This window comes from Streptopelia decaocto (genome assembly GCF_964273445.1).
Source record: "Streptopelia decaocto genome assembly, chromosome: 2".
NCBI lineage: Eukaryota > Metazoa > Chordata > Aves > Columbiformes > Columbidae > Streptopelia > Streptopelia decaocto.
The window spans coordinates 45,694,707-45,715,546 of record NC_138655.1 but is presented as its reverse complement, the minus strand read 5'-3'; the positions used below and the strand labels follow the sequence as shown (position 1 = coordinate 45,715,546).

General features: G+C 41.5%; 1 protein-coding gene across 1 annotated transcript in view; it reads right to left on the bottom strand.

Moving 5' to 3' along the window:
* The window catches only part of KLHL14 (kelch like family member 14), a gene marked incomplete at its 3' end in the record, with an annotated part of 62,649 nt that overhangs the window by 35,482 nt on the left and 6,327 nt on the right, over positions 1 to 20,840 (bottom strand). The window contains exon 3 of the mRNA XM_082045166.1: positions 10,302 to 10,423. Within this exon, the coding sequence (XP_081901292.1) occupies positions 10,302 to 10,423 (122 nt within the window). The remainder of the gene's footprint in view (positions 1 to 10,301; positions 10,424 to 20,840) is intronic.

Sequence of the window (20,840 nt, the reverse complement as noted above, 5' to 3'; positions counted from 1 at the left end):
GACACACACCGTCAAGTAACACCTGTGTAAAAGCAGAAGCTAATAACATTGTAATCAAAGAGAAAAATGCACAGAAAAAGGGCTGACATTTCTTGAAAGTTATCTCAAATGGCAGCGCAGAAGAAAGCAATATTTAATGCACAAATACAGCATTCACTGTGAGAACATGCTACATTTTCACTCCTTCTTAGAGTTCTGTCTTGCTCTTAGATACGCAGGCGTGCACCATTAATGGCACTTGCATGGTTGAATTCCCTTGCATCATTCTCAGAATAGGAGTTGTGGCTAACCTCTGGTAACCTCTTTGCTATATTTCTGTTTCTTACTTCTATGTGCTCACTCCCCTATATGTGTAAAACATGTGGCTTATTGGCAATGTGTCTGACCACCTTGAATTAATCTCTTAAATCCAGGCTTAAAGTTGGATAGTCATACCAGTCAACTTTTCTGTGGATGAATCCCTCTTCTTTTGTGACTATATTTTCCTGTTTTTGAACCTCTTAAAAGGGTCTAAATATAAGGATGGAAAACCCGGATGGAATTTCTGTTTAAAATTAGTGATTTTGTTTAAGAAAGAGGATACATATAAGCATGTGCATATGTGTACATGTACTTGTACAACTTCTACATATATCTACCACATTTATTAAACCTGTCTAGTGGTTAATATGAAGCCTTCTGCTTAGCAAGACGCTAAAGCTTGTTCAAGCTTTTCAATGCAGTGCTGAAACCATCCTTGACGCAGCACTGAAGCAGAAGCTGCAGCATCTCAGGCTGCTGGATAAATGGAGAAGAAGAGATGAAATTCATCAGTGCTGCCAAGAAGTGTTCATCAAGATGTATTTTTGATTAACCTAAGTGTGCACTGTCCTCACAAGTGACAAAAGAAAGTGGGAAGAAATTATAAGTGGCACGTGTCAAGAGAACCTGTCCATCTGACTCAACTCACCTTTTTTGCAAGCACCACTTCTTTTATTCAGTTACCAACTGATTTGGGTTAAATTGACAGAGGAAACCTTTGTTTCTAACACACTGTTATTCTTCTAAAAAGTAAAAGCTCTACAGTGGATTAATTTATTTACTTAAACAACGTAACATTTCCATATGTGCTAGGCATCTAGTGGTACTTAAGCCTTTGGAAATTTCTCCCAAGAACCTCTCATGTGAGAATATAAATCATACTGTTTGTCTTGCAAGTAAGCAGCCTGGAAAAGAGAAAACTGGATAGAGCACTCCAACACATGAAGGACCAGGAAGTGTTTGGTGACTCCAAAGCCACTTCAGAAAAACAGAGAAACAGGAGTTTGTTAGTAATTTGCCCAGGAAGGACAAAGTATCATCCTGTACGGGAAAGGCTGATACAACTGAGCACCATGGAATTGTCACAGAAAACACAGAAGAACAAAATATAACCTGTTCCAGCAGAGGTGATGTAGGCTGGGGAGTGGAGTGACCCAGGGTCTCTTATGTTGACTGTGACATGAAGCAAACCATTCTACCTTCCTTTTACTTGACTTTCCTGTGGATAAAATACCTCAGTAATGATGCTGAAAGGGTTTCTAGAACCACTAGTATGCCTAAGTGCTGGCTGACATTCAAAATGAATGATGGAAGACCACTGCAAAGGCGGCTGCACTGTCATAGAATATATTCAAGGGAAATTTAAAAAGTCAAGATGACAGAAATAAAAAGATGTATTCAGACCAGACTACCTGCAGTGGAGACCACCTCATGTAAAAATGAAAGCACAGCCAACCTGGGAAAGGAAGGAGCAGCCGGATTGCCTTTATCAGAGCACTGAGGATGAAAAGGTTACTGGCTGCTTGTTATGATCAGTGAGTCAGAGGAAGACAAATAAATGACAGCTCCCTGATATTGTGTGATTGCTGCTGGCATGAAGGAGAGGGATGGAGAAGGAAATCAAAGTGCCTGATTTTGTCCTTACACATTGACCAAACACAGCAGACTTAAATATACCTAGCAAAGGGCAGGAAGGTCAAGATAACTAAAATAAGACTAAGGGATAACTAGGGAAAGAGGTAACCAGAAATTAGATGTTGATCACTCCAACTAAACTCTTCAGTCTGGCAACCTTCTGGACATTTCCCTGTCTTTCCTAACCAAATATATCACCTGTGTCATTCTTCTCATTGGACTGTGATGTTGGCTTTTACAATGGACAAAAATTCAAACCCAGTGCAAGCCCTAAGCATAAATGCATTATTGCATTTATTGCTAAGGACAGCCCTCAGGAATCCCAGACCCTAGAGATAGGAGAGAAAGTCTGGAGAAAGGAAGACTCTCCCTTGTTCCAGGAGGATCGGGTTATAGATCATTTAGGCAAACTGGACACCCATAAATCCATGGGCCCCAACAGGATGCATCCACAAGTGCTGAGAGAGCTGGCAGATGTTATTGCAAAGCCACTCTCCCATCATCTTTGAAAGGTGTCTGAGGTGTCTGAGGACTGGAGGAAAGCAAATGTCACTTCAGTCTTCAAAAAGGGCAAGAAAGGTGATGGAGCAACTCATTCTGGATATTGTCTCTAAGCATGTGGAGGAAATGAAGGTTATAAGGAATAGTCAACATGTATTCATCAAGGGGAAATCATGCTGTACCAATCTGATAGCTTTCTGTGACAGCAAGACTGGCTGGATAGATAAGGGGAGAGCAGTGGATGTTGTCTACCTTGACTTCATCAAGGCCTTTGGCACTGTCTCCCATAACATCCTCATAGGTAAGCTCAGGAAGTGGGGATTGGATGAGTGGACAGTGGGATGGATTGAGAACTAGCTGCATTACAGAGCTCATAGGGTTGTGATCAGCAGCACAGTCTAGTTGGAGGCCTGTAGCTAGTGGTGCTCCCCAGGGGTCATACTGGGTCCAACATATTCATCAATGACCTGGATGAAGAGACTGAGTGCACCCTCAGCAAGTTTGCTGATGATACCAAAATGGGAGGAGTCGCTGATGCACCAGAAGGCTGTGCTGCCATCCAGTGAGATCTGGACAGGCTGGAGAGCTGAGTGGAGATGAATCTAATGAAGTTCCACAAAGGCAAGTGTAGCATCCTGCACCTGGGGAGGAATAACCCCAGGCACCAGTACAGGCTGAGGACTGACCTGCTGGAAAGCAGCATTGCAGAGAAGGACCTGGGAGTCACGGTGGACAATAAGTTACCATGAACCAGCAATGTGCCCTGTGGCCAAGAAGTCCAATGGTACCTGGGGTGCATTAGAGTGAGTGTGACCAGCAGGTCAAGGGAGGTTATCCTCGCGCACTACTCTGCCCTGGTGAGATTGCGTCTGGACTATTGCACCCAGTTCTGGGCTCCCCAGTTCAAGAAAGATGAGAATCAAGTGGAGAGCTACAAAGATGATTAAGGGACTGAAACATCTTTCTTACAAAGAACGGCTGAGAGAGCTGGGTCTGGTTCAGCCTGGAGAAGATTGAGAGGGGACCTTATCAACGCTTCTAAATATCTCAAAGGTGGATGTCAAGAGGATGGGACCAGACTCCTTTCAGTGGTGCCCAACAATAGGATGAGGGGCAATGGGCACAGACTGAAGCACAGGAGGTTCCATCTGAATATGAGGAGAAACTTCTTTACTTTGAGGGTGCCAGAACACCGGAACACGCTGCCTGGGTAGGTTGGGGAGTCTCCCTGTCTGGAGACGTTCAAGACCTGCCTGAACATATTCCTGCACAATCTGCTCTGGGTGAACCTGCTTTAGTGGGTGGGTTGGACCTGACGATCTCCAGAGGCCCCTTCCAACCCCAGCCGTTCTGGGATTCTGCGATTCTCTGGAGACATTAAAAACTTGACTGTGAGTGATCCTATGCAGCCTGCTCTAGGTGAACCTGCTTTAGCAAGGGGGTTGGACTAAATGATCTCCAGAGGTCCCTTTCAAACCCAACCATTCTGTGATTTTGTGATTGCCCATACATGTAATTGCCACCATTTTGATGCCCCATGGACCCTCTCTACGGTTTACCAAGATTATGTGGTTAACGAGGGAGGTTAAGAAATGTTACAATTAGCATCTTATTGAAAAACAAAATACCAATATGAAAAAAAGGTCTGCTGTAGCTGCAGCATCACATGGATGGAACACACCATGTAAGAGTTCAGTAACATTTCTAATGTTTTACCCTTTTGTGCTTTCGAGAGAAAGGAATTTTGCATTGAAAGGAGGATTTGCTGTATACCTAGAAATCTGTAAAACACAATTTCTCTCCTATTCATTGCTTCTAATCAGACAGATGGATACATTGCTATGGAAAAAATACAAAAAAATATAAAACAATGACTGCATCATTTTTATTTATTTCTTGCATTCTCTGTTCACACAGCAAGAAATTTAATTCCAGTTGGATCAGTCTCTTGTGATATTTTTTTCTTTCATTTAATATATTTTTTAAATGCTTAGAGGCGTTATGACAGAAAAGCATGTATTTTTTGCCCTGGTTTATACCCATCATCCTTACCATTACAACAAGACAAAAGCATTAAAGTAAAATTAATCATGTCAAAAGATTTTAGCAAAAAACAAGGGAGACCATGCATAAAGCATCGCTTTGTCTAGTGTGAAGTCATGCTCTGATTAAAAACATATAATGAAAGTGAAAGTAATACATCATTGCCTTAGCAGTAGGGTTTTTGGGAGAGCTGTGCAATTCTGAACACACAAAAATCTTTATGGGCTCTGGATTTTGAAACGTGCAATAATTATAGAATAATTCTAACAAACAAAACATTGTTTCACTTCCTTAAAGTTTAATTAATCTTAAACATTGCAGTTAAAATGAACAACCCAAGGAGTTCTATGATTAAACAAGGACTCCTGGCAAGGCTGTAGCTGGCAATTAAAACCAAAGCTGCAGTGGCTGGTTTTGAGCAGTGAGGCATGAGGTGGTGACACAGGGACCCCCCCCGACTGCCCCACATCCAGCAAGTAGTTATGAAGATTCCGAAATATCCTGGAATAATGAAACCTCATTAATAGAGCAGAACTTTGGCTGTTACTAAGTACTGTCAAACACCCATCAGCTGTTCAGTTTGTGTCACCAGGCAGTGGTAGCCTGTTGCTGCTATGTGACACAGGTAGTACCCAGTTAAAAAATAAACTGGTGTTTGTGCGTGTGTAGGCAAGCCTGAAAAGAAACCACACAGTGAAGATCTGCTCACTGTACTTTACCATACAGTCTATAAAAGCCTCTACTTCACTCAGGCACAACTGTGCAATAAGCAATGTTTCAAATTAAACAGCAACGTGCACATTATGAATCTCACATTAGGATTGTGCCCACACCGAGTAGGTGGCAGAAAATGTTTGTAAAATGCCACTTACTTTCTCCTTTCTTTCTTGACTCTGTCTCTATTCTTTCTTGCCAACATAGAGAAAATAACTGAGAAATACCAGACAGGAAAAATACACAGTAATACTAGACTGTGAAAAATCTACCGATCTCTTGAGCCATAGCATTCTTGCCTATAGATGATGACATTAAAAAATTGGAAATGGGTGCATACTTCCCCTCCTCTTCTGGATCTATGAACAAGGCAAGTTGTTTTCCTGATACCTTTAGAATTACTGCCATTAGTACTGATACATTTGGTGCTTTGGGTAGCCAGGCAGAGAGAGGTGGGCAGTATCCCCTGCCAATACATCTAGTCTTATAGCGGGAACAAAATGGGATTGCTACTCCGCTGAGCTGTCATACTCGATAGCTTGTGCTGTTCCACCTGCAACTGTCTTCAGAGCTCCAGCTGCAGTGCCATGGCTTGCAGTTTCTGATGGCTGATCTTCTGCTGTTCTTATGCATCACACAAGGCAGGACACAGAGCCACAAACAACTGAGTGGCCGCACTCTCCACTCCAAGAAGGAAAAAGGCAACAGGCAACAGGCAAGCAGCTCCCGCTCAAATGGGTTTGTAGGCTCTGCTGAGTAACTTCCAGGGCCCCTCTCAGCAGAGGGTGACAAGAGCAGGTTCAGTCTCCCCTCATCTAGCTCCTTCTATTGTCCTGCCACTGCACTCAGGACTAAGTGTCTGCAAGCTTCTTTCACACTTTCCCTACGCTCAAATGCCACTGGTACAGTGAGCAGAAAATGACTAATGTAGACAGGTTTGGAGGAGGGAAAGGGGAATTTCTGTGCACAGTCACATTGGATCAGCAAGCCTCTAAGCACAGAGCCTGGCTTTTTGTTGGTATGTGAGGGAGTTGCAATAAGGTCTCCCCAGAGCCTTCTCCACGTTGAACAACCCCAACTGTCTTTGCCTGTCCTCCTACAAGAGGTGTTCCAGCCCTCTGATCATTTTGTGGCCTCCTCTGGCCCCTCTCCACCAGGTCCATGTCTTTCCTGTGCTGAGAGCTCCAAAGCTGGATGCAGAACTCTAGGTGGGGTCTCACCAGAGCAGAGCAGAGGGGCAGAATCACCTCCCTTGACCTGCTGGCCATGCTGCTTTTGGTGCAGCCCAGGATATATCACAGAATTACAGAATCACAGAATGTTAGGGATTGGAAGGGGCCTCAAAAGATCACCTAGTCCAATCCCCCTGCCAGAGCAGGAACACCTAGATGAGGTTACACAGGAAGGCGTCCAGGTGGGTTTTTAATGTCTCCAGAGAAGGAGACTCCACAACCTCCCTGGGCAGCCCGTTCCAGTGATCTGTCACCCTCACTGTGAAGAATTTTCTTCTCAAATTTAAGTGGAACCTCTTGTGTTCCAGTTTGAACCCATTACCCCTTGTCTTACTGTTGGTTGTCACCGAGAAGAGCCTGGCTCCATCCTCGTGACACTCACCCTTTATATATTTGTAAACATTTAATAAGTTCACCCCTCAGTCTCCTCTTCTCCAAGCTAAAGAGCCCCAGCTCCCTCAGCCTTTCCTCATAAGGGAGATGCTCCACTCCCTTAATCATCTTTGTCGCTTTGTGCTGGACCCTCTCCAGCAGTTCCCTGTCCTTCTTGAACTGAGGAGCCCAGAACTGGACACAATATTCCAGGTGTGGTCTCACCAGGGCAGAGTAGAGAGGAAGGAGAACCTCTCTCGACCTACTAACCACCCTCCTTCTAATACACCCCAGGATGCCATTGGCCTTCCTGGCCACAAGGACATAGTGCTGGCTCATGGTCATCCTGCTGTCCACCAGGACCCCCAGGTCCCTTTCCCCTACGCTGCTCTCTAATAGGTCATTCCCCAACATATACAGTCAGCTTTCTGGGCTGCAGGCACACATCGTCAGCTCATGTCCAGCTTTTAATACACCAGTACCCCCAAGTCCTTCTCAGCAAGGCTGCTCTCAACCCCTTCTCTCACCAGCCTGTATTGGTACTGGGGGTTGCCCCAACCCAGGTGCAGAATCTTGCACTTGGCCTTGTTGAACCTCATGAGATTCGCATGGGCCCGCTTCCCAAGCTTGTCCAGGTCCCTCTGGATGAAATCCTGTTCTTCAGGGGTGTCAACTGCACCACTCAGTTTGGTGTCAACTTGCTGAAGGTGCACTCGATCCCACTGTCTATATCATTGATTAAGATATTAAGCTGTCTGGTACCAGTACAGACTCAGGAGGGACGTATGTTTGCTCGTACACGAGGAAATTAAATACACCTAAGGTGACAGTAAGATAGAACAACTTAAAATACCAGACTACAAGTACTGAGATTCTTCCCATCACAGAAACTCATGAACAGGACATGGTTTTTGCTCTGTCCCTGCTCACTAGGGAGCAAACTCCTCATTTGCACTGATGAGACGGGAGTGAACTGCAACCTTAGGACTGACAGTACTGTCTAAACAAGTGAAAAAGAAACAAAAAAATTCCTCCTCTTTCACTGCTGATTGTATACCTCTGATAAGAACAAACTGACCAATTATTTTCCAAAACTGTGGACTGGGAGAGAGATAAAAGGGTAAAAGAAGGAAATAAATGTCCTTCTTCCTAAATTGCAAAAAGTACATGTAAAATAAAGATAGAACAATGTCCTTAAATTCCCACACACCGTAAATGTCATAGTATGTTCATGACTGCACTGAACCAGCACCATGTTATAAGGAGATTAGTTTGTGGTCCTCCCTAAAACTGCTTGGTCACAGTTCTTCAAGTCCCTGTGCTCTTATGCTGTAGAGTCCTTCAACATTTTATGGAAAGGACAGGACAGCAGTTCTACTCCAACTTGTCTCTACTTCCTATCCTTTCTTAAATTAAGTTAGAAAATAAAGCAGTGGATACTTTAAACTCCTATTTCAACTTTAAAAAAAAAAATTGTTGCTACCAGTTAGTAAGTAGTAATAATATTTTCTAACAAATCATGCTTGCTAACATTTAGTCTTTTTCAGTGTGAACAGACAAGCATTCTCCTCCACATTCCTTGAACAGTAGTCCAGGACAAGAGGGCAGCTTTTTCTAGGGGGTATTCTAAGACTTGTGTTATGAAAGGTTTATGTATTTGACAGCCATTGTCTCAGCCAACACCAAGACAGATCCTGGGACCTCCAGGACTTTGAGTGCTGAGAACCAAGAGCTTGAACATGAACTTGCTGTAACAGAAGCATTATCTTTTAATCACAGCACAGAAGGTTATGTGCAGTAACCAGACTGGAACGAGAATTTTTGTTTACTATTTGTTAGAGGTAATAAAGACTACATTCTTTTGATAAAATCACATAAAATCATTGAGAAAAATCTTTCAACACCACCACAGAACGTGGTGTTATGCAAATACTAGTGATGGACTTCTTAGCAGAGCATTTAGGTATCACGCCTCCAGGTCCAGTTTCCCACAGTCTTGGGGACAGCATCACAATGTAAGTAATCAATAACTGCGTAAATTTAATTCTTAAAAAATCTGACCTATCTACAGATATGTAAGGTTCAGAATAGAGTTTTTTACTTTCATTATGTGGACAGTTCAGATCTTGAAGCATAAGATAGATTTCTTCTGTCTCTCCTGGTGAGCCACTGGAGTAGACACAACAAATTCAAAAAACCTGAACATTTCTACCTTATCACTGATTTTTCACTGATTTACTATACTCACAAATTTCTTAGAAGCAGAATACAGACATGAGTATTATATCTCACTACTCTGAAAAATGTGAAGCATAGTATATTCCCTAGTACAGATGCTGTACACTTTTCTAATGTACAGTTCATACCACTATTCATACAACTATTAGTCCAGGGCATCTATACCTAAGCAGTCTTTATGTTGCAGTGCTTTGAGAAAGGCTCCTAAATTTTCCATGGGAGAAAGCAATTTGCAAAGGCATCATTTCAAGTCCTGCATCACAGCAGTCTTTTGAATTCTTTTTCATCCTAACCTGTGCAAATAATACTGAAGTGGCTGTATCCCATTAGAGAGCTTTGGATAAGAGATGAAGAACAGAACTCTCTAAAATGTATTTTACTGGGAAAAAAAAAAAAAGCACATCTATTAGGAAATCCAGGTTTTACCAGTTGTCCAGTTTCAGAAGTATGGCTTTGATTCATGGATCAAAATTGCTCATTTATTATTTTATCTATACTGCTTTGGGCAATTTTGACAGTTAAAATTTAGTTTTATTGACCAATGCAGCCAGTTTAGCCACAAGGGGACTAATGTACACACAGCCTGCTGCACTCAAGAAGCTATGATTTGATTCCATGACCAACCCAGACTGGGAATCGCAACCAACATAACAATAACTTCCAAATCTCTACGCTCGAGGCAAAATACTTACTCTAAAACACAATCAACCTTTAAAGAAGGTGGGAAATAATTTTGTGATAGGAGCCTCTGTGCACCATTTGCTGTAGCTGATATATTCCACCAAGGCTTCTGTCAGCAATGGATGCAGGGCAGTACAGAGAAAACCTTTCTTTAATGATTGTGGACAACAGATAAAGCTGGAAGAAGGAAATGAAAATGCAAAAGAGAAACAAAGGTCTGCTCTAGTACTGTGGCTTACCAGTGATCTGACTCGGAGAAAACTGTCTCAAATATTGTCTTTTTTTTTTTTTTCCTAAACCAGATTTTATTCATATGTACATAAATATGCACGTATTCATGTCGCAGTAAGAAAGACTTACAAGCTGACTTAAAAAACTTACTGGAATGATTTTAAGCCAATGTTAATTTAGGCCTATCCTATTATAAAATTAACATCTTCTACAATCTCAATTTATTGCTCCATTGTGAAGCCCCTTGTGATACATAAACAAATCTCTGAAGAGAAACAAATCAATAAAGTGTCTAATTTGATTAACCATGTTTTTAAATTCATCAAGACAACTGTACCAAAATAAACCACTTACTTGTCAGTATTTTCCACGTCTTCTTTTCATCATCATAATACTGAACCAAATTGCTGGGTAGCCGGTCAGGTCCGGGAGGCAATCCTCCAACCAATAACAGCATTTTCTTATTGGAGCGAATTCTTCACCCAAAACAAGAGGAAAGATGAACAACCACATTACTGAGGGTATTTTTAGTGGCAACAAAATCATAACCATCAAAAGAATATTCACTGCTTGCAGTTTTCTATTTCATTTTTTTGTGTTTCTTTCCCCAATCATGTCTCAACAATTTTTTGAACCAAGCAGAAAAATGATCAGAAAAGCTGCATATCTCTCTACTCATGGAATAATAAGCTTCCTTTATGCAATTTGTTAGAGGTTCATTCTAGAACGACCTTTTTCTTATATTATCCCTTTAAATCATCACTCTTTACAGCTGAATACACATGAAATGCTCTGGAGTTGTACTAAGGTTAAGCATTAAAGTTGCATGTCAAAAATCGTATTAGTCAAAATCATTATTATAAGCCATTCTACACTCAAAGAACCTTGAAAAAATTAAGGTTATGCAGAGAGTTTGTGAGCCAACTCTTTAATCACACACTGAACTTCAGATATATTGTTTAGTACGATTAGCAGCACTGGGCTAATGGCTATGGGTTAAATGCTACTTACAAGCACTTTTGTTTGTTTAATTTAGTCCAGACTCTTGCTTTCACTCTCCCCCTCCAAGCTTCCCCTCCTTCTCTTTGCTCTCCCCCTGTGCACCACTGGCTATAGCAACACCAATTGGTAAAAATGAGACTGTGATGTTGTTGTGAGCCTCCCCAGAGTGGAGCCCTGCCAATGCTTGCCACTGATCCAGCGGCATGAACCTGCTCAACTGTGCAAAGTCACTCTAATTCCCTCCCTCTGTTTTTCTACCTTCTCCCCCAGGGGGCAACCACTGAAAGGAGTGACTACCCACCCATCAAGAGCTGGCAATTCGCTGCTATTAACCGTGACCGTGATTCCCAATCTGCCTGGCAGTTCTTAAGAACAGGACTGCAATGTCTCATAGGCAGTAAAAGCGGTTATCTGCACCCCGGCCTCCAACGCTCCACCTGATGAATGTACGATTTCTTTGCAACATTAAGGGATTAAGCACAATTGTAAGCGAAAAGGGGAGGGGAGGCCCAGACCCCCAGATGAGCCCTGATGCTTTAATAGTCACTTCACATATAATTGAACTTTCATCAGTTATACTAAGCTTGGGTGTGAAAATGCTGAAATAAAGGTCTGTGCTCAAAATGTTCCTGTTTAGTAGGCAGGTGACGTAGCCCAGAAAACATGCATCGATACAAATGAATGTGCGGGGGGACCACGCATTTGATGGAAAGCACCCCTGTCAAGCACCAACATTTTCTTTCCAAGCACAACACCACCACTGCAGCAGTCTGTGTGTCAGTCTGCAGCAAATGCTCCTCACCAAGAAAGGTATAGAATGCCACAACCAAAGCCCACTACCCCAACTGCATGTGGCAGGGTCAAACCACTGCTCGGGAGCTCCAAGCTCAGCAGTGCACTCTGGCAGCAGGTGCTTTGCTACCAAGGCACACCAGCAGCTTCGCTCCAACTGCTACCTAGAACGAGTGTTGGGGACCCAACAACTTCCATTTGTATCAGGATTCTGTCCTCTCTTGTGAAGACTGGGCAAAACGATTGAGGTTGTGCTGTAGACATGCACTACCCAAAAGTAACCTCCTTCAGGAAGGGAGCAGGCAGCTGAAGGCTCAATATACACAATGCTTAGGTATAAAACCTTTTAAAATGGCTATCCAAAAGACAACTACAGACTGCAGAGACATCTGTCCCAAGGATGGCCAGGGAATTATCTGGCAGATGGCCTTGTTTGGTTTTGAAAGGCTTTAGGGCCCAAGGAAGGTCCTGAATTGACAGGGGAGGAAATGAAGCCCTCACTGCAGGGGCAGCAGTGACACTGCAACATTCTCCCATTGCTGTCTTGCCCCCTTGCTTTGCTCCCAACTTGGGGGGAGCCCCTGGAGTCCTTCAATCTTTCTGACAAGCCAGCCTTTGACCTCTGCACTGAACCTGCTACATACTGTCAAATGATGACGGTCACCTGCCCAGCAGACTGCATCTGTGCAGGATATCAGGAACCATCTCATGGTCGCCATCAGCACCAACTCCATTCAGTGAGACCAAGCTCTGGGCAAAGCTTTTCACAAGTGTTGCCAGCATCCCAGTGAAGTTTTTAATGAGAGAACAGTTTATAAAAACTATGCAACACAGGAATATGATAAACTATTTTTGGTATGAAGTTAGGGATGACTGCACACGTAACAAGTGGCAGAGCAAACCAGAGCCATAAGTCAGTTATGCATGGTCATCCCTAACGATAGAGAATAAATTGTTTATTCCAACCCTCTTGTGTTGTATGTTATATCACAATCAACTCCCTGTGTATTGTAAAATTCAGAATGCCCTTGCAAGGTTTGCTTGATAAAGGAGTTTATTTTGATTTTCATCTTTCATCTGTAAAATTCCCTTCTAACTCCAAAGCACTGTGAAATACCAATGAATGGCCAAGGCTCAATAGCTAAAGTGAAGAATGAAATGTCAGATGTAACTCCAAGTTTCCAGACTTTGGCAGCTGCAACTATCCTTAACATTACTTTTTCAGCTAAACAATCTGAGAAGCTACTGTTTCTTGAGATGGAGCAGCACTGCTACATGGGAATGTTTACAAATATTTATTATTTTACACGTTTAAAATGGGAAGTTTCATGAACAGAAGCCCTTAATTAAAAGTTTAATAAGTGCTTAATAGCCAGCACAGTCTCCACCAAAAGAACAGGGAACTCTCACATGGCAAAGAAGAGGTGGGTTCTTTTTCTCAAAGTATCTAATTAAACTATCTTGAAAGCTCTCCTAGTGAACCAAGTAAAGATAATACAGTTACTAAAGATATGCATGTTTTAAAGTGATGTGTTCTCTTGGAGCCAATTCTTATTTTTAAGTTTTGGTGTGAACTGCTACATTTTAGGTTTCAAAAAAAAAAAAAAAATCTATTATATTTGTGTTTCATATTGCACCAAGTAGTAGTGCTAAAATCTTAAAATACATTCTAAAATATGAGAGACATGGAAATGATCACTGCTTATATGCAGAAGACTTTTCCAAATATTAATAAAAATGTAATTCAGTGAAATACTACAATGAAGGCAGGATTTAGAAATACGTGTAATACCTTAGCAAGGTAAAGTTTCTCCTTTTCTTGCTTTACTACATGTTTGGTGTTCAGATAACTCAACATTACCATGTGAAACGCTGTGCATTGTATCTGAAACACTCCCTTTTCATAGTCCTTATTTCACAGTGTAATATACTATTCTGTTACATACTGTGGTTCACAGTGTTCCTAGCAAGGCTATTATTATCATCTCATGTTCAATTAACTGTTGTGGGTCATGGTCAGGGAAGGCTAAAATAATGTTAACCATGACCTGGCAGGCTGATGTCATGGCAAAAAGCTGAGATAAACTTATCCATCTCTTATTCCAAAAGCATTTATTGTACCTAGAATACAAAACTCAAGTTCTCACTGATGAACATACATGTTGCCGCTATTATTACATACACACTTTACAGATCTTGTTCTGCAAAGATTCTAAACCACTTGATTCACCTTAATTAAGTTCCTGGGTACTCCATGTGATGGGAAATTTATTTTGTCTACTTGGAAGACCGGAAACCAAAGTGTATTTTAAAGTCAATATTTTCAAATTTGTACAATTCCTTCAGGCACACCAAACTCGGAATTTGATAACTCATGAAAGTTGCTTCATTTTCAGAGATCTCAAATACCCATCAACATATGTAAATCCTGCTCACTTCAAAGGTAGCAGCAGATGTGATTCAGCTCTAAAACTCTGGTCACTAGCCCATAGTCTAAACTAACTGTGAATACACAGGGCAAGATGCTGAGCTCAAGAGAGTTTATAAACTCATAAGGTATCAGCAGAAAAGACAGAAACAGAGCTCAATACTCCTGACAACCACTCCTACCCAAAGCTCTTTTGCAACCTTGATAATCTTATGTTAATGGAAAACGCATGAATGGGAAATACTCTTACTGTATATTGTTTATTAGCATATCCATCAAACTTGCACTGATGGGTTTTCCTTATCTGGACAATTAGTAGAAGTTCATTCTACCAAGGCTGGCAAGAAAACAAGCCTCAAACAACAGGCTGGCTCCAGACTCTTCCAGTTTTAAACAATGCAATAAAGCTCCCCTTTGCATTAGTGAATGCAAAGAAATAGAAAGAATAAGACGATGACGTGATAGTCCTGTGTTTCTTAATGCATTCGGTGTAGTGTTACAGATCAGTAAGAAAGGTTAGTCTTGGACATAGAGGTGATCATGGTAAACAATTAAATAAAAAACTATCCAACTATACTTTCCTCTAACTCAGGGCTACAATAAAACAAAAAATCTGGATAACTGATTCTCTTTAAATATAGGTTATCACCATGGCTTTGATTATGGAGCGAGCCAGGTGCCTGTTCAGACCAAGGCTCTCACAGACATGGGATGCCTCGAGTGCTGACCTCAAACGCAGCACAGCCAAACTGAACTTGAGGCGTTTGCTCACTGAACTCAGGTGCAAACAAAAACAGCCAGAAAACCAGCCCAGATCCAGCAAGAGCAGGTGAACGAGTGGTGAATTTTACTTAAATCCACAAATCTCATTACATCAAAGGATCTGAGAAACTGGTGGCTGACACATAGTGGTACTGTCAAAATAAGAAGTAGCAAGAATGTCAGAAAAAGTGTCCATATTAACCAAAATGTTGCAGTGAGGTTGAGATACTGATCTCAAGGTAACAAAGACACAAATATACTGTCACAATCAGCAGTTCAGTTGAAGACCTTTTGTTTGTTAACTCTAAAGACTTAATCTAATCTTCAGAAACCACAACAGCCCTTAGCAACCTTTTTCTTCTAAAAAAGCATATGAAGGAGCATTGTGTCCAATAAAAATTTAATGGGGAATCTAGCTGCACTCTGCAAATCTGAACTGATGCTGCAAGCATCCATTTACCCGTGACTGAAGAAACTGTTTTGCCATCACAGAACATGTGATGAGATCTTTGACAGTCACCTTCCCCACTTCTGGATAGGCATTTCAGTGCAACAAAATTGTCACATGAAAACTGCTTATTTCAATGGATTTTGGCTTCTGCGGTTGACTGCAAAGACAGCCATGACTGGCAACACATGTTTAATAGACAGGAAGTATAATTATCCAGGAATTTAACTATGAACTTGATGAAAGCCAGAAGATGCGATGTAAAAATTATTTTGGATGGAGAAATTTTGCGAGGTTTTGTTATCACAATAAATGAATTAATGGACATCACAATCTATAGGTGAACAGCCATCTAGAATCTCTTAACCCTACAGCACTGCCAGGGGAAGGATATGAGCCCTCACAGTTACCAGACCAAGTCCTGCAGGTCAGACATGTGCTGAAACTCTGACCCACCAGGAATATCTTTCTTCTTATGGGCAAAGTACAGACCTAAAAGAATATCTCAATTTTGTCAAAACCTAAAGCAGGTGGAGGTCTCTTGCAAATTATGACCAAGCAATTATTTAGTTCTTAGGTACAAAATATGTTCAAAAATATGCTGAATGTATGAATGTCACTTTATGACCAGATTTTTCTGAGTCTTCTATGGCACATCTATTGCCCAAGACACACTTGAAAGAACGTGAAAAAGCTTTCTATTAATATTATACCTGACAATGAGTCTTATAATTCACTTTAGTGTGTGCTTAGCAGAAGGCTTCAAGCACAAGCTTCCTTTGCAGCAGAGCTCACCATAATGTTCACTGAAGAGGTTCGGTGATGCCCAAAAGACACCCGCTCTCCTGCTCATTTAACACGTTGCTGACCACTGACAAACTGAAGTTTAACAATATAAATACTAAGTTTGGAATGATTTGCTGAAGACATTGATTGTTGGTTTTGGCCTCTGAATCTACTAGAATTTTATTCTTTGTCCCATGTTATTAAAAAAAAATAAAATGCATAGAAAAAAAAGGAAAGTCACTGTTTGCTCCAACAATCTTCCCTTTTTGCGTCTATCTAAAAAGCAGAAATCTAAGGGTAAGTGAACCTTTTGTCTGACAGGCCACACTCAGCTGTTGCAAAGTTACCTGACAAGTTCCTACATTTGCCAGATGATTTTCCGTCCCCTATATTAAAATAACTTATAATCTGTATGGAGCTCTGAATACCCAATTTTTCTTTCTGAATCCAATACCACTGCCATTTCTAATGTGGAATGGTCTCTAAGTAAATATTCAAGAGTTAGAGTATTCTTTTAGCTGGAAGATTTTTAAAGGCAATGTCCCCTGCCTTTTGGCATAAAAGCCTCTGAACTAATTGGCAGCTTATGGATGGGCACCATCTACCACCAGCGTTGCTTTGGGAGGAACACACAGGAATGTCCTTCTCATTTTTGTCTCCTTGTATTACCAGTTTACTCTTCATGTTGACAGGAGTCTGGTACAGCTCCCCAGAAAGATGCTCAGTAGCTTTCCCATACGGAGTCCTGCCAAGGTTGCTGTATTCGTACACAACGCTTGTTCCTTATAGTTGAGACAGGCTTTAATAGATGTGTTGCCTATGTGAGATCATGAACAGTACTTCTATAGTGACAATATCTACACAAACAGATCATTTGAAAACAAGTCTCACTGAGATCTGAATGCTGAAGATATCCTTATGAGCCACACAGTGACTTGTCTGAAACATTGTAAGGGATTTGAATCAAAGGAATTTTACTAGCAAAGCTTATGTTAGTAAATGAGTCACAAAACCTCCCATGTAATGAATCTTAAAGGCAAAACTATGCGAACAACTGATTTTCCATACTATTGGAAGATCTCAAAAACCTTAGAGAAACTCCCTTGATCCTGAGCACTTTCAAAAATTAAACTAAAGACAATGTCAAAGCAATTTGCTTTCCCTTCCCCACCTCCTTGTTTTTTTTTTAGTTTCTTTCTGTTGTTTTTCTGTCAGGGTTTGTTTGCTTTTGTGGGATTTTTTGTTTGTTTTAGACACAGATGGTAAAAAGGAAATGTTTATAGAAGGCTTCAGGGTGGTGAAATCCTCATTTTTCCCCTAGGAAATTTCAACCAAGTTTTCTTTTTGATTTTCAGACTGTGAAAATTGAAGAAGGTCCTTTTTTTTGTTTAATTCTATATGCCCATGATGACAGGATGTCTCTGCATCAGAGGCTTTGTTCTCCCCAGCTGAGGCTTCTTTTCCTTAGGAAACCGAGGAGAAGAAACACAACTTGCTGCTGTGTCACCCAAACTATGACTGGTTACCTTTTCCACTGCTTTTTTTTTTTTTTTTTTCCTAAAATGAGGCAGCAGTCAGGGAAGGCAGAAAGAACCAACTGTGCCACCAACTTCTACTTACTTCCAGTTTCATTGCGAACTGTCTGCTTCCACTGAATTTGGCAGCTGATAATATTTGCTCAAAGTTTATTGTCTGCTTTCCAAGAATACAGCAAGAAGCGTTGACTACTAAGTACTAGGCATGACAGTCTTTAAAGAAAATTGCAGGGAGGCAGCAAATATGAAAAATGATGCCAGAAAGTATCTACTAATGAACATCAACTTCTCATATTTAATTTCTTTAGATGGTCCTTTGGTGAACCTGTAATACCAGACAGGATCTGTTTCAACAAAATCAGCAGGAGAAATGTTTACAGAGCAGTGAAGTCCAGCTCACAACTTTAATTCAGGATTCCTATTAACTTCCTGCTCAATCTATGAAGGCTATACTTTGCAAAGGATAACAAACTTTGCTGTGATTTAGACTACTGCTCTGATTTTTAGAAAGCAGGAGCTGATTGAAAAGATAAAACAGTGTTTGTACACATTATGAGGATTTTTTCCATAATGTGAGTTTAACAGAACCAAAGCCTTTTCCTGGTCAACTATTTTCTGTTGATCTTGTGTTCTACATTTGCTCTACTCTCTCCACTTGTCCCCAAGGCTTCCTGTACTTTTTTTTTCAAGTACAAATCCAAACAATTACACTGTCTCAGCTCTGTTCCATTTACTGCTCAGCAGTTACAGAGTCAGAACCTCCGTATTCTTCTCCCATAAGAAAAAAATTATAGTGACTCCAGGCCACAACGTGCCTTCAAAGACCCTCTCCTTTCTATCTCCTCTCTCCACATGAAGGGGACGCACATCAGGCGAAGAGTGAATAGAGAAGCCTCAGATAGGACACACAGGCAGTCAAGACAGGTGTGTGTGATGCTCACTGTCATCCTACAGCACACACCATTTGTAAAAGGTACACCCTAAGTGTAATATAATTCATACCAAGAGGACTTTGTTTGAGAGGGAACTTCCTTATGCAGAAGACTCTGCACCACATGTGACCTACATTCTCCCTGACAGGACAGTCCTGGATTGTGCTGCCAAAGCATGGGCAAGAACAGCACAGGACCTTGTGGGAGTCAGCTCCATTCTTTTAGGATTTGTAAGGAGCTGCATAGACAGTTGCAGGTGGTGGTAGGGGGAATTTTTGCTTAAGTACAGCATTTGAGGAAGAAGCTCCCATTTTTCCAGGCTCTTCGCCCTCAGTTTGAGCAGCTTAGTAAGATTATCTTTCTTAACTTAATTTTCCCTCTAGAACAAGGTGCCTTGAAATCCAGTGGAAGATTTCCCCTTTTGGAAAAAGAGTTTGGACAAGCAGATGCAGATACTTAAAGCTGCTTCAAGTGGTAGAAGAGGCAGAGTGACAGAAAGCCAAGGAGCAGCGCAGCCCAACCAGCCACAGCAGCCTCCGGAAGCCCAAGCTGAGAGGTCTGGAGCAGTCAGCATTGGTGTGGGTGAGGAAGGGAGCCTGGTGGAAAGGGGCACCAAGGGGCCATGGCAGCAGAGGATTCAAGAGAAGGAACAGGTGGACGTGAAGCTCAGGTAGGCTGGATCTCGGGAAGAGCCCTATCTGGCAGAATGGCCCGGGAGCAAGGAGGAGCCTGTGAGGCAGGCTGGTAAGGGAAAATGAGTTATTTTGGACAACCAAAAGGCTTTGAAGTAGGGGATTTTGAGGAACTGAAGCTCTGGAGCAAAGGAGGGCAGGAGGTGGGGAAGGTGCTGGAGGTACTGGGACCATGTGTCACCTAAGGACATAAATCAGGAGGGGCTGGCAGTTTACAAAGGAGGTTATCCCAGCTAGTACCCCTGACCAGGACACTGGCTGGCAGGGGAAGAGAAGTACCTGCACATGGTACTTGGCATCCCTTCTTCATCTACAGCTGTTGGCAAGATGGTTGCCCATAAGAAAGGCCACTAAATGTCCTCCATAAATTATGTTTGTTCTAACAAGTACTATAACTGTGACAAGAAACTGGCTATGACCTGTGCCAGGGTTTTAACAGCCAGGACATACGTGTCTCTTTAAGAAGGCTCCCAAGGAGTGTGCTGACCCACAGCAGTCCTTTTAGGAGAAGAGTGCTGCCTCTGACCCTAACCTGAGCTCCAAGCCTTCCTCTCTCTTGGATACTCAACATTTCTCCACTTACACTTCAGCACTAGCCTGTCTCTAGAGCCAAATGAATGCACATAAGGCAAGCCAGGCAAGTAGGTGAGACTAACCAGGATTAAACTGACTACAGGTCTGTGGTTCACTTCCCCACAGCCTCTAATGTGTCAGTCTTCCTTCTGCAGCTCAGCTGAGAGAGTCCTGGCACAGGTACAATTTCCTCATATTAATTCAGGCACATAATACCCGATCCAAAGCCCACTAAAATAAACTGGAGCCTCACATTCACTTCATCCACACCGTAATGCAAATGTTAATAATTAATTCACATACATTTTAAGGTATGATTTTTATCCGAATGTTAATCTGGCGTCTGAAATATTTCTCACTTGCAATTAACCATGAGTACAAGTATTAGTTAAAAATACAAATATTGGTGTCAGGATCACAAAGGGATAGGCAAGCAGCTGTCAGTAGAACACACGACAATGTATTTCAGTGAAAAACAAGCAAATTTTTACAACCATCAAACGTGCCCTACTGACATCCTACAGAAATCTCAATAGAAAAACAAGTCAAATCTAACTACAGTCTGATAGATTTGGAGACAAATAGTGCATTTAAGAAGGAAATTGTTTAATTGCCAAGGATTCTTCAAATTTTTAATCTCCTCTGTATATGTCTGTTATATAATATATAACATATAATATATAATCTCCTCTGTTATATGTCTTCCATATAAATGCTAGCATCTCACACTGTTCAGCACTTTACATTTTCCTTCTTCAACAGTTACCACCTTCCTATTGAATGAAAACTGGTCATACCATCTTAATCACTTGTCACTGTTTAATTTACTGTCATTTTCACTAATATTATGTAACACTAAACAGTGTGGATGACACCCTCTCTTCCCTGAAATTAAAGAAAAACAAAACCCCCTATAATTAATTTCAGCAAGACTAGAATTTGC